Consider the following 14,046-nt stretch of genomic DNA (forward strand, 5'->3'; position numbering starts at 1 on the left):
TGGTTTTGGCTCAGGTTGTGATCTCAGGGTCATGAGATTGAGCCCCACCTCGGGGTCCACGCTCAGTTCAGAGTCTGCTTGTCCCTCTCCCTCCCCCTGCCCCTACCCCCACTTGTACTCTCTCTCTCAAATAAATAAAAATCTTTAAAAAAAAAAAACTATATCTCATAAAACTAAATATATGCCTGCCTTAAGACCCACTGCTGAGTATATATCCAAGGAAAATGAGCAATACGTCTATCAAAAGATAGTTGCAAGAATGTTCACAGTAGGGGCGCCTGGGTGGCTCAGTTGGTTAAGCGACTGCCTTCGGCTCAGGTCATGATCCTGGAGTCCCGGGATCGAGTCCCGCATCGGGCTCGCTGCTCAGCAGGGAGTCTGCTTCTCCCCCTGACCCTCCCTGCTCTCATGCTCTCTCTCTCAAATAAATAAATAAATAAAATCTTTAAAATTAAAAAAAAAAGAATGTTCACAGTAGCTTTATTCATAATAGCCCAAAACTGGCAACAGTCCAAATGCGTATCAGTAGGAGAATGGATAAACAAACTGTGTGGATTCACATGGTAGACATTACACATTAATTTAAAAAAAATAAATAAATTACTGATGCACAAAAAACATTCAGTTTCTTAAACCTTAGATATTGTACTGAGTGAAAGAATCTACAAAAGGGTACAGTTTATATATACATGGAAGGGAACATGCTGTTTGATTACATTTATATGTAATTTAAGGACAGGTAGAGCTAACATAACAACACTAGTTACATCTGAGATTGGGGTTGGGTTACCCAAGGGAATCTTTTGGGGTGTTTTATATCTTGAGATGAGAGGTGGTTACAGGGATATATACACATATAAAAATTCATTGAGCTGTACACTTAAGACTAGTGTATATTACACACTTTATATTTTATTTTAGTAAAAAGGTAAAATATAAATTTATATCGGTTACAGTGTAGAATTGGCTGATGTAGATAAAATGGACAGTTCGCCATTAACTTTTATGGGATAACCTAAAAGAAGCTAAAGGATATATACTTTAAAAGTTTTGTAACTCTCAGGAAATATTAATTCACTAACATTTTTCTGATTTTTTTTTTTCTTTTTCTTTTCAGCCCCTGACTTTTTTGAGCCTGGGAAATGCTTATCTTGCTCTGAAGAATATCAGTGGGGCACTTGAGGCCTTTAGACAGGCTTTGAAATTAACTACCAAATGCCCAGAATGTGAAAACAGCCTGAAATTGATACGCTGTATGCAGTTTTATCCTTTTCTATACAACATCACCTCTTCTGTTTGCAGTGGTAAGCAGCTGTTAAATGCTGGCAAAATAATGAGCTCAACCAGGGTTCCTATTCTGATCAACAGAACACAGAAAATGATTTTTCTCAGTTTTTCCCAGGGATTTTACATCACTAGTATAATTCTAGATACATAGGAAGGAAATTAATTCATTACTTATATATAGATGCCTTAGGGTACTGTACTTAATTCTCTCCTAGAACCCTAGTTAAAAAAAGGCTGACTAAAGTAGATTTAACTGAGATTGATAGACTGTAAGATTTTTTTCTCACCCCAAAATCTGTGATGTTTTTTAATGACCAATATTAATGGTAAAGGATATATTTTCTGTCCCTAAAGATAATCTGCAGTAAGATTTGAAGCATTTGAAGATTTGATCCTCATTCACTAAAATATACTCCTAGCCTTTCAGTGAAGATGATCCAGAGCTTGACTGCACTTACTTTAAAGTAGTCTCCTGACATTAAGGGGTATCTTCTTTCATTCTTCCACTTTCTCCCACAGCCACCAGTACATATATATACATATATATGAATGTGCATAAATGTGTCCATCTGGGTGAAAAAAATATTTGAGTTAATATCTAGCTGAACTATTATAACTATTATAAATTCATCAGTTAGAATTCCATAAGGGGTCCATTATGTTTACTTATTTAACTTTCACTACAAGAATAAAAAAAGTTTGATTTGAGTTATGAGAGGTGAGGTTTACATATATGTGGACCCTCAGAACTTTGATGTTGTAGAACACACTGTGGGTGCTTTGTTAATGTTCAGGTCAGATTGTAATATTCAAGCAGAGCACTATCAGTCCATCTCCTTCACTTAAAGAAAAAAAAAAATCCCTCAAACTGGTTTTCCAGATTCACTGTACTAGACTACCTTAAGATCTTAATGAAATGACCAGCAGTAAGTAGTGTTTACATTTTTAAGTTTCAGAGCCCAATTTTTTAGTGAAGGAACCAAAAATCTAGTAGCAGCATAACTCCATAGCTCAGGTGTGGGTCAGTACTGATCCACAGAGGATCTAAACTAGAGTTTTTGCATGAATGCTGAAGGCCTAAGACAATGTGTTAGCAATGCAACAGTGCGTAGTTCAGCGATGCAACAGAGTCCTGCAGACTCATGTTTGAGCCTTAGCTCTGCCATTACTGTGTATCTGATCCCTGTAAAGTAACTTCTGTCCTCATCTATAAAATGAATGGGAAAATCTGTCCTGTAGACTTGTTGGTAGGATTAAATAAGATCCTTGTCACATGATAGGTGTTGGATAAAAGTAAGCCATTAGAAATTTGTAATAAATACAAAATAGTTTGACCTTAGTGGTGCAAGTTATGGATTTTTTTTAATTTTATTTTATTATGTTAGCAAGTTATGGATCTTTATCTTCTTACTTAATTCCAGAAAATATGTTGGGGTCTCTTAAATTCCTTAGATTACTTGACAATAGCCTTGTAAACAGAACTTCACTTTTTTCAATGAGCTGCTTTTATTATAGAGTCTCTTGTATTTTTTACCTGCTATCATCTTCCTCGCCTCTTTCCTGTTATTGGAAAGAAGAGTTTTGTATGTATATAGTGATCCTCTTCTAAAAAGCCTTTTCGTTAATATTACTTTACATGTTTTTGCTTAGGATTTCAGTTTCTTGAAATTTATTATTATTTTATGTCACTCATGTCAAGAGAAGGAATTCAGTTGTCTTGAACTTTTTCCCCAGAGCATAATTTCAACTAACCCAGGAAACTAATAACCTGAAACAAATTTACAAAGTTGTAGTATCTTAGTATTTAGTTGTCCAGGTATCCCACAGATATTATTACTCGATCTAATACAAAAAAGAAAATAATTGGACTTGGGAAGAGGGAATACATTTTTTAGTTGTTTCAGAGAGAGCTCATTAATAAATTTTTTTTTAATTTAGCCCCTTTTACGTTGCAATTAATTACTTGAGGAGAGAATCCCACCATCTGCTAAATACTGGTGCCCCCTGATGGAAATGTATGCTATAGCATTTTCTAAGTTTACAACTTCATTGACAATACTGAGTTCATTTCTGTATTGATTTTTTCTTTGACAGTGTTTTTGCATTACTGTTTCCACAGGAGTCCTGTACATTCACAGTTGCTTTGCTGAGTTCCAGCTTTGAAAAGCTGAAACTTCAAAGCAACAAGTATCTCCACAGGCACCATGAACTTCTTATATTTAAAAACCCAGTTTCATCTCCTCTATCTCTGAGCTTTATTAAATGGTTGAGGAAAAAGAGGGAAAAACCTCTGAATAATGATTGGCATTTCTGTACCTTCAGATGATTGTCTGCCTTTTGCTTTTTCATTTTTGCAATATTGAAATAAGCTTCATAAGTTATCCTGCATGTCTGACACATTGTCTAAAGTGTTTATTATGACAGTATGAAGTTTTCAAGATATCAACAAGGCTTATGATTCTTTTTCCATATAGTAATCAAGGAATTCATGTTGATTTTTATTAGAGAAGAATTTCAGCTGCCCTTACCCACCCCATCCCAACCTAAGTCATTCTCTTATGAAAGTCTGTTTGAAAAGCTACCATTTAAAAGCTTTACAGATAAGCTTTTCTTCAAGATCAAAAATAGCTAATTACTCTTAGAAAACATTTCTTTAATAGTTTTCTGACCATTATTGTTAATTTTCAACAAATTTTCCTTAAAGATCCATGTTAGTAACTATTTTTATAGCAACTGTAACAGTATAATCTCTTGGGTAATATGAATTTAATGCTAAAATTGTAGGCATAGGCAGTGTGTTAACATAAGCAAGTATTTTATTGCTTTTCATATGTAATCATGGAATTTTTCACACACTTTCAGTGTGTGTTTCTTGGAATGTTTGCACAGGTAATGCAACTTCATTCAACTTAAAAATACATCATCACTATGCTTACAAAATGTTTCCACTTGTAAAGGCTTTATAGCTGAAAAATGTGTCAATGCATAATTACTTACCTGACAGTTTTTCCAAACTTTTATTGACTGCCATGTGTTAGGTGTGTATATTCTTATATAGCAAGTACTTGACATCATCTCTTTCTCTCTCCTTTGAATAGCTTTTAATAAATTCTTCTCTTTTATAGGTAGTTTTATATCAGCACCCCAATTTCAAGGATGCTGGGAAGGAAAACTTAATAGATTGATTTTTAAATTGTCTACTCTTGAGTTGACTATTAAAAGGGAAGCTAGCACTTTCAGTTTTGATTAAAATGAGAAGACCAGTTTTGACATACATGCTGTTTTACCACATTTATTGGTTTGTTATTTTACAATTTGATTTAACTTAAATAGAACTGCATGTGCCACTTTAACAAACCCATTCTTCAGTAACAACATACTTGGCCCTTTTTAAAGTAAAATGGAATCTGTTAAATAAACTCAGTGCTTTCGAGTATAAGTAAGTTCTTTTCAATGCTCAACACTAAAATAAGGACTTTTCTTTTTAATTGGAAAGTATAAACGTGTCAGAAAGAATAAAACTTCATGAAGTAATAACTAAGGACCAAAAATGGAAAATAAATTTTAATTACAATATAAGCAGAATGATTAAATATTGAACCTGTAGAGAAGTCCAGAAATACCTGTAGTGGATTTTCCAAGCATTTATTACTCCAAAATATTTTCCAAGTACTTTTTCCTTCAACTTCACTAATTTGCAAATCAGTTATATCTAGTAAAGGTACTTTTCTACCATTTAATCAGTCTAGATTATTTTATTATTATGTCTCTGATATGTATAGTTTTACTTTATTTTTAGTCTTTTTCATCCAGTATTCTTTTTCTTTTTCTTTTGTTAGAAAACATCAGACCAATGGCAGGTCATATTTATTAGACTTCATTTACATGAGATGCTTACAGGTATGCCATGACAATGGCATTGGTATTTGCTGAATATAATTGAGCTTCTAACCCAGTATTTCTCTGGTCTTTTCATAATTCACTAAGACACATGCCAACTTAAAAATATTGACCCAGATCTTTAGAAATGATGGATAAATGTTGTACAGTAGAACTCGGACTTTAATATTTAGGTATGCTTAGAATTTTATGCAGGTTTTTCTATAATATGTATGTGAAGGCTTTCACCACTAGAGAAAAAAATTTCTTCTACCTAATAATTTTACTTACCTAAATCATATCTTCTTTTATAATTTGGTCATTACCTATGGTTTTAGTCTATGCTCTTCAACCTTAATTTCTGTAGATTTATAACTTGTAGCTGAAAACAATTTTACCTGGAGTTTAGATTTTGAAGAAAAAGAAATCTTGCATTTTGCTGCCCTCCTGTGGACTATCCAGCATATGCTACCTGCAATTAAGGACCTTTGCTTTAGGACATTCTTCATAAAAATTAATGAAGATGTCTGCTTTAAAAAACAAGATACAGTCTTAAAGATCCAGTTTTTATAGCATTTTTAATATGCTACTAGTTAGCTTCCCTCCATTAATTTCTGTAAGAAGAATTAAAACTTTGGTTCATTTACTACAGGTTTCAAAATCCTAAAATGCAAGCATATCCTGCAACAAAGCCAAATGTAACTCTGTATATAATGTGTTTAGATTTTTATATTTCTTTACTAAAAATGGCTTTAATTATTTGGTTAACAAATTATCCTTTGACAAATATCTATGTGATAGAGCCCTTTTTATGAATTTAGAAGCAAAGATTATGAGTTATTCAAGTCGAGTGTCACTCGGTGGTAGAGCCGAGACTGAAATCTGAGTCCTCTGCCTTCCAAGGCTGGTGTGGTTCCTGTGCATAATTCTGTTACTCCCAACGAGTCATAACCTATTCCACTGCTATGATTAAAATAATTCATACTTGTGGATTCTTGAGACATTTTTTGTGAAAGTGGTATAATCACTGACTTTTTATGTCATCACTGAAAAGAGATACATACATCCCTGTATAAAACATGAACCTGAACTAGATTATGAACGGCAGTCATAACCCTAAAGGCACACCTAAAACAGTCCCTTTCAGTTTAGCTTGTCACCTTTGTCTCCTCTGAATGTTGTGTCATTAGATTGCCACATAGCCTGGGACTGTACACAGATCTGGTGGCTGTACTTGCATTATTATCTCAGTAGGTAGCATTTATCTTTTGGGATTCCCAGCGTTTAGCTTTCATGAACAGAGCAGTTACCTTCGGTTTTCATAAGAACTTAGGACAGTAAGTGAAATTCGGATAGCCAGTGGCTTTTTACACTTCAGCCTCTGAAAGACATTAAATATAAGATTATTCATTTTAGTTTTTAAATATATTCTGGTTTTTGATGTGAACTTTTTGAAATTTTTTTCCTTTGAGGAATGAGCCTATTGGCCCCTGCCTAAGATCTTTCCACAGCTATCCTCCAGTTATTATAGATTGTTAACCCATCCAAATAATATTTAAGAAAAAAGTAAAATTTGATGGTGGATATAACCTTCCAAAGCAACAGAATGTTTTCTTTTAAATAAAGGAAACTGAGTGTGGCTTAGTTATTCATTCATCCAACTATTACCTCTTGTCTGCCAGGCACTGTTGTAGGAACTGGAAACCAAACAAACAAACAAACAAAAAATCCAGGTCTTATGGACCTTCATTCTAGTGGAGAGAAACAGAGAGCAGATGATAAATATAATAAAGAAGTTATTTAGTATGTTAGAAGATAATGCTAAAGGGAAAATAGAGCAGGAAGTCAGATGAGATTCAAATTGGATTGTTCAAAGAGGCCCCACTGAGAAAGTGACATTTGAGCAAAGACTTGAAGGAGGTGAGGGTTTAGGCCATGCAGACATATAGCATAAGAGCATTTCAGGCAAAGAGAATAGTTGTTGCAAATGCTTTTGCGAGGAACAGCAAGAAGGTGTGTATGGTTGCAGTGGACTTAGAAGAGATGAAAACAGAGATGAATGGGAGGAAGATAGAACCATATCTTTACTGCCTTGCAGACCATTCTAATAATTTGGGCTTTTATTCCAAGAGAAAGATGTATGATTTGGAAGGTTTTGAGCAGATAAGAAAAATGATCTGATTTACATATTAGCAGGTCTATTGAAAATAGATTGTGATAGGGTAAAGGCAGAAGCAGGAAGACCAATTAGGACACTGTTGCAAAAATATAGGTGAAAGATAATATTGGCCTGGACCAGCCAGGTGAAGGAGTTGAAGGTGAGAAGCCATCATCGTATTTGGGGTGCATTTTTGAAAATAGAACCAGCAAGACACTACCAGAGGAAATGTGGGAAATGAAGGAAAGAGAGTTCATGGGTAACTCCTAAATTTGGGACCTAAGCAACTGGTGCTATTTAATGAGATTTGTAATCACCATTGGTGCTGTTAAATGAGATAGGAAAGTGAGGGAGAAGCAGGTCTAGGGAGAAAAACAAGTTTGTCTTTGTAAATGTTAAGTTTGCATTGCTTATTAAATGTTTCAGTGCAAGTGTTAGGGAGGCAGTTAGATATATGAGTGTCCTGATGGTCAGAGAAGAGCCCCAGGCTAGAGATGAAAATCTGTGAGCCATGGGCTTAGGAGTGGTGTTTTAAATCATGAGCTTGGATGAAGTTTCCTCAGTGGTTAGTATAAAAGGGAAGTAGGTCAACAATGAATTACTAGGGCATTCCAGTCAACATTAGGAGGTTGAGAAGAGAAAGAACAATAAAGGAACAGCCAGCTAGACAGTAGGAACATCAGGCAAGTATTTTGTCCCAGAAATGAAAAAAATGTTTTGAGCAGTGATCGATTGTATCGTTATTGTTGCACCAACGGATGCATCATAAGACGTTGAGTTAGATGGACAGAGAATAAGCCATTGGATTTAGGAACATGGAGGTTGTTGGCAGTCTTCTAAAAGTTTGTATGAAATGGGTTGTGAAGGACATTTGTGGAGATGACTAGCGACTGTTTCACGGAATTTTGCTATCATGAGAAGCAGAAAATGGGATGGAAGTTAGCGAGGGATGTGGGATTAAAGATAAATTTTGTTCCAAAAATAGAAAATTTTGCAGTATGTTTGCATAGGACTGATCCAGTAAAGAAAGAGAAATTAAAGATGCAAAAAAGAAAGAAGCTAATTATAGAAGCAAAGTTCTTGAATAGATAGGAGGATGGCATCTGAGGCACAAATGTAAGATAGGGGTTGTCTTGAGATAGGAGCAGGGACAATATATAGGTATAGATGTGGACTTTTGATTGCTTCTCAGTGAAAAGAGAGGCCAGTTTCAGATCAGAGTGAAGAGAGGCAGAGGGTGTTGTGGATAACGTTGAGACAGGAAAGGCTGAAAACAGTGGACTCAGAATGTGAGTTGACCAGAGAAGTTTCTAACTTTGGTAACTGCATAAATGTCAATGTCATTAATTAAGAGAGAGAATATGGAAAAGAAGCCGTTTATGCATTGATGTAAGACTGGAGAATAAGTTCAGTGATAGACATGTTCTTTTAGAGATGCCTCTGGCGTTGTCAGAGAGAATGTGCAAGGTGAGAAGAAAAGGCCCAGGTTGGAATCCTAGAAAATACTAGTATTTAAGGAGCAGAGCCAGTGAAGGAGTTGGAGGGGTATTGGGAAGCCGAGGGGGAGCTAGATCCTGAAGGTCAGAAGAACAGAGGGTTTGAGAAGGAAGAAGGAATCAGTAGTAGTCTGCTCTGTGTTGGTTCCCCAAGTATGGCGCAGGTATGACTAGCGGTGCACCAGCTTTCAGGTGGGACTTAGGTTAACATTTTTTAATAATTTTAGTATTTTAAAAAAATTTTTAAAGTAATTTTAATACTTATGGTTTATTCTGATGGGCGTTAGGAAAAATGTATAACTATAAAAATGTATAAACCTGTGATTTATGAAAAATGATACTGATTTCCCCTTTTAACATAATCTAAGATTAAACAGTGAATCCGTTTAAAGAAAAACATGTAAACAATGGTGCTGGTTCCTACGGAAAAATCACGGCCGTAGTTGGCAGATGAATAGTGTGGAATGCTCTGGGCTTAACAATTTAGAAAGTCATTGGTGACTTCATTTTATCAAAAGTATTTTCTGTCAAATGGGGAGATAGCTACACTAAAACAAAAATAAAGCTGAGGATAATAGAAGTGTTAAAATGAGCTCTTACTTTCAGAGCTATTGGCATAGTTTCTAAACTGTAACTCATGTTTCAGCCTGTCACTCAGTGACTAAAATAACTTTAAAGCAAGTAGATAATGATACCAAGAAACATTTTTTATTTTTATTATTTTTAAAGATTTTACTTATTTGACACAGAGAGAGACACAGCGAGAGAGGGAACACAAGCAGGGGGAGTGGGAGAGGGAGAAGCAGGCTTCCTGCTGAGCAGGGAGTCCGATGTGGGACTCGATCCCAGGACCCTGGGATCATGACCTGAGCCAAAGGCAGACGCTTAACGACTGAGCCACCCGGCGCCCCAAGAAACATTTTTTAGAAAAGTATTAATAATAGGATACAAATAAGGAAGATTTTTTAAATTCACCTGTTAGAAATGCTGAAAAAGTAACTATGTTTGAAATAAAATAGAAAATTTTGCCAGGTAAGCGAAGCAAGAGGGCATTTATCAGGAGGGTATTCCAAGCCTCAGCATGTGGTATACACAGAGCGAGTGATTTTATTCACTCTCAATGGTCTGTTGGAACTGAATCAGTGCAGCCTTGTCTGTGATGCTCCAGGAGGACCGAGACTCAGGGTAGCAACTGAGCTGTCACTACAGACCTTTCTGTAGCACTGCTTGATGTCAGTGAGGACGGGATGGTACTGGAGGCTGTTACTCAGTTATGGAATACTTTTATTCACTGATCTAAAAATAAATTTGTAATATCTCTGAATTACAGAGCTTAACACTTGAGGTGTGCAAATGGTCTCCACTAGTATTAGGGTTACTATCTTGAGTCTCCAAAAGGAAGTCAGTTATATTTTTGGGTACTAAATTAGGTTTAGGACACGGTTCTGCCTCCTTTCTGCTCTGTGTGTAGTTTGGGGATACCCACTGGATGGCATCAGTAATCATATTTTATGACCACTTATCTACAGATAGGGTTGGGAAGTTACATTTGGACAGCTTTCTTTGTATGTAGGCTCCATTGTACATCAGGAGCTTACTGTGATTTCCTACCCTCATACCACTATGGATAAAGTGATTGTACACCTACAAGAAAATAAGAAGGATGAGCAAGATGGGGTCTGTTTAATCTAGCCCTCATTAATTATTGAACAAGGTATTTTTAATATGGTTTGTCACTGCAGTTGTAGATCAGTCTCCTGATTAGAACTGAAGGCAGCTAATTCTATAATTTAGGCAAGTTCATTGGTTGCTGTCTTTCTTTTTAAATTTCAACTTCCATTCATTGTTGCTGATGTTTTTAGAGATATTTTGCCATCTCATATAGCAAGCATTTGCATGACTCTCCCCCATTCACAAAGATTATTCTGATTACAGAACTCACACATACACACACACACACAGGAAGTCCAGTCTACGTTGGTAGAATGAACTTTTTTTTTTTTTTTTAAGATTTTATTTATTTGTTAGAGTGAGAGAGAGAGAGCACAAGCAGGGGGAGCAGCAGGCAGAGGGAGAGGCAGGCTCCCTGCTGAGCAAGGAGCCCGATGCAGGACTCAGTCCCAGGACCCAGGGATCATGACCTGAGCCGAAGGCAGACACTTAACTGACTGAGCCACCCAGGCGTCCTGCACTCCTTTTTTTTTTTTTTTTTTTTTTTAAGTGATTTGTGCCTCAGTAAGTTCTTTATGTGTGCTGTGAGCCAACTAGTGTAAGTGAATTCCCAGTTTTGAAATTTTTGTTTAACACAATGAGCACTAAGTCTTTAAACCCCTTTACAAATTTAATCATTGAATGATTTCTACTCAGTTTCATGGCCTGATGGAAATAAAGCAGTTGAACCTGATAATCACTATAAAAGAACGTTAGTTTTAAAATACATATGACTGAGGATACCTGGCTATCCTCAGCCTATCTATATGTGTACGTGGAATGCTGGCTTTTTCCCCCCCTTTTTTCTTCTAGTGTTGTTATTACTAGTAGTCAAATGTATTTTATGCTAAACTACTGTGCTCTTTTGACCAAGAAAATTTCAGTAATCTCTTACTTTTTCTTAGTCACCAAGGTTTTATTTGGTTATGATCTTGAAAGTGCAGGAGAAATTTAAATCGTATTTCATAGCTATTGAAAAGATCACAGCTTTGGATTTGTCTTTCTCACTTAATTGCTTTTTATAACAACAAGCATAGATTTGCCATTCAAAATTTGCCAAACTCAAAGCAATTTAAACCACTTTAGCTATCAGGCATTGATTAATAACCCAGTCAGATCACATATCCGAAGTGGTTATTATAAAAAAATAACGAGCATATCAAATTTCAGGAAAAAGAGCTGGAAGTCACTAGCAGTTGATAATGTACCAGGTGTTGATCAAATGTTCCTCTTCCTGCTGCACCTGAATAGCATAGCCATGTTTCCCGTGACAATGTGAAGTATAGCTATGGAAAAACCTAACATGAACCAAAAAATTCAACAATTCGCCACCTCTCTCACTGCCTAAAAAGCATAAATGTTAAAAATTGGAAAAGAGTAAGGTCTTAGAAACCGTGTTATGTGCAAAGTGGCCGCCCAGGTGAATGCCTCCAGGTGGCTTTCATTTGGTGACATAAAGCAAAAGGAAAAAGTGTGATGGCACCATTAATTTCTCTATGCTTTTTACTTGATTTAGTGCCTTGGCTGTGTATACTTAGAGTTAGATATGCTCTAATCAAAGTGCTTGTCTTAATCCCTTACACACGAAGTGGTGTCTGCAGTCAGGCAACTAGGGAACTTTGTTTCTGAAATCCATAAGGCCCTCCTTAAAATGTTCTATGGTAGAGAGACTTAAGTGGCCTTTTTAAAAAAAATGACCTTGGTTTAAATACCATGCTCACTACCCATATCAGTGAAAAGGACAATTGCTAATGCTCTTTGTTTTCACATCTGAGTCCTATGAGATATTACTAGGTTCAAGTCCTTATCGATTCTAGAATAAGTAGGATCTTGAGTTCTCATTTAAAGACATCCTTATAAGTCACTTACCCTGAGGAATAAAAAAAAAAGACCAAGTAGCCTTTGAGATTTTATTAGCCTTGACCTAGCATAATACCCTTGCAATAGGAAAAAAAGGCGAGCCTGATATGCCCAACAAGTGCTTCTGATGGTAGGTCCCTTCCCCACTATGTGTATCTCTGTGGTTCCATTTGTATTTTGAGGAAGAGGACCAGAGTTAAGGTCTATTGATTTTCCTGCTAGATTCCTTTCCTTGACATCAGCAGGTGACTATTCACTTGCAGCAGGAGAAAGGAGAGGCAAATGATAAACACCCAAGGTTGTGTAGCTAGGAAATCTAAGCCTCTTCCCCTACCACCTGTTTGTAGGCTTATTCTAAGTATTAAGAATTGAGTGAAACCTTACCCAACCCCTTAATTATAAGTAATCTGTAACTAATCATTCTACCTGTTCCTCTCCTTCAGCTCCCGTGTCTTGCCATTATAGTTATTTGTGTGTGAGACACAACTCTCCTACAAGACTTCTTCAGTTCATTGAGAGCAGGAACCAGTCCTTTTTTCATTTTCATACTCTGGCCCACCATGCATTCTGCACCGCCGCCCCCCCCATTATTTAGCACATAGAATGTACTTAAATGGCAAAGTAGCTGGTGATATTTCAAGTTTGAACTACTGAGAGTAATAAAGAGTAATTAACTTGTGTTTACCCAGAATGCTTTACCCCAAACCCCCACTCGATATCCATATATAGATACAGATCTTCTTTTAAGGTCTGCGGCTCCCACACCATAGGAGGGAGAAGACAAATCATATTGTCTCTCTTGTCCACTAGAAGCTGACGTGTCTCATAGCCCGCGTTCTCTCACTCCCTGTATGCACTGTTGTTAACGAAAGTTACAAACAAGTGTCCTTGTTGACCCTTGTGGAAAAGCTATCATTTATGGGTGAAGCAGTAAGTCAGAGAAAACCTGTTGGGTTTGTTTCCCCCAGCACACTTGCTTGAAACAAATTTGCCTCGGCCGAGCAAAACCAGAGATTTCAGTTTAATACTGTGACAATGACTACTACTAAGACTAGAGCAGTCCTACTAGCAGCTGCAGCAGTTGACTTGCTTTCTTCTTCAGTATACGTTCTGCAGGGGAGAATCTTCCACAGTGAATTTCTGGTGAATGTTTGAATTCCCTTGTTTAGAGATCGCACCTGATCTTTCACATTTCTAGGGGAAACAGCAGCTGCCGAGAGTGTGAATTCCATCACTGGAGTCATTTCTTCCACAGACCACAGGTTATGGTGTCTGTGTCTCAGACACAGAGGGCTGACTTTGCCCTCTCTGCCGCAGTCACTTAAGAGAAGGCCACGTGGGAAGACAGATTTAACACCCAGCTCTCATTGTTCTCCTCTAAACAGAGGCCAGGAATAGAAGTCTACAGAAACCGGTGCAGCTCTGAATCCTTGGGCAAAGCAGACTGCCCTCCCCTATGTGGACCGAGTGGTCCCCAGCATAGAGTTCAGACCTGTAATATGTAGGGTCTTGAGTTCTCATTTAAAGACATCCTTAAAAGGATGTGGAAATGGTAACAAACCGTAATACACAAGGATGATACTGTGGATAGCCTGTTTTGGTTACTACACACATCCCACTTTCCTGGATCCCTGTGTTTGCTCATGTTGTTTTCTG

General features: G+C 36.8%; 1 protein-coding gene across 2 annotated transcripts in view; it reads left to right on the forward strand.

Moving 5' to 3' along the window:
• The window catches only part of TTC17 (tetratricopeptide repeat domain 17), a 116,732-nt gene that overhangs the window by 51,811 nt on the left and 50,875 nt on the right, over window positions 1-14,046 (forward strand). For both annotated transcript variants that reach the window (XM_035012595.1, XM_035012596.1), the window contains exon 16: window positions 1,118-1,304. In XM_035012595.1, the coding sequence (XP_034868486.1) occupies window positions 1,118-1,304 (187 nt within the window). The remainder of the gene's footprint in view (window positions 1-1,117; window positions 1,305-14,046) is intronic.

This window comes from Mirounga leonina, unplaced genomic scaffold (assembly GCF_011800145.1).
Source record: "Mirounga leonina isolate KUSES-001 unplaced genomic scaffold, KU_Mleo_1.0 Mir_166, whole genome shotgun sequence".
NCBI classification, from domain to species: domain Eukaryota; kingdom Metazoa; phylum Chordata; class Mammalia; order Carnivora; family Phocidae; genus Mirounga; species Mirounga leonina.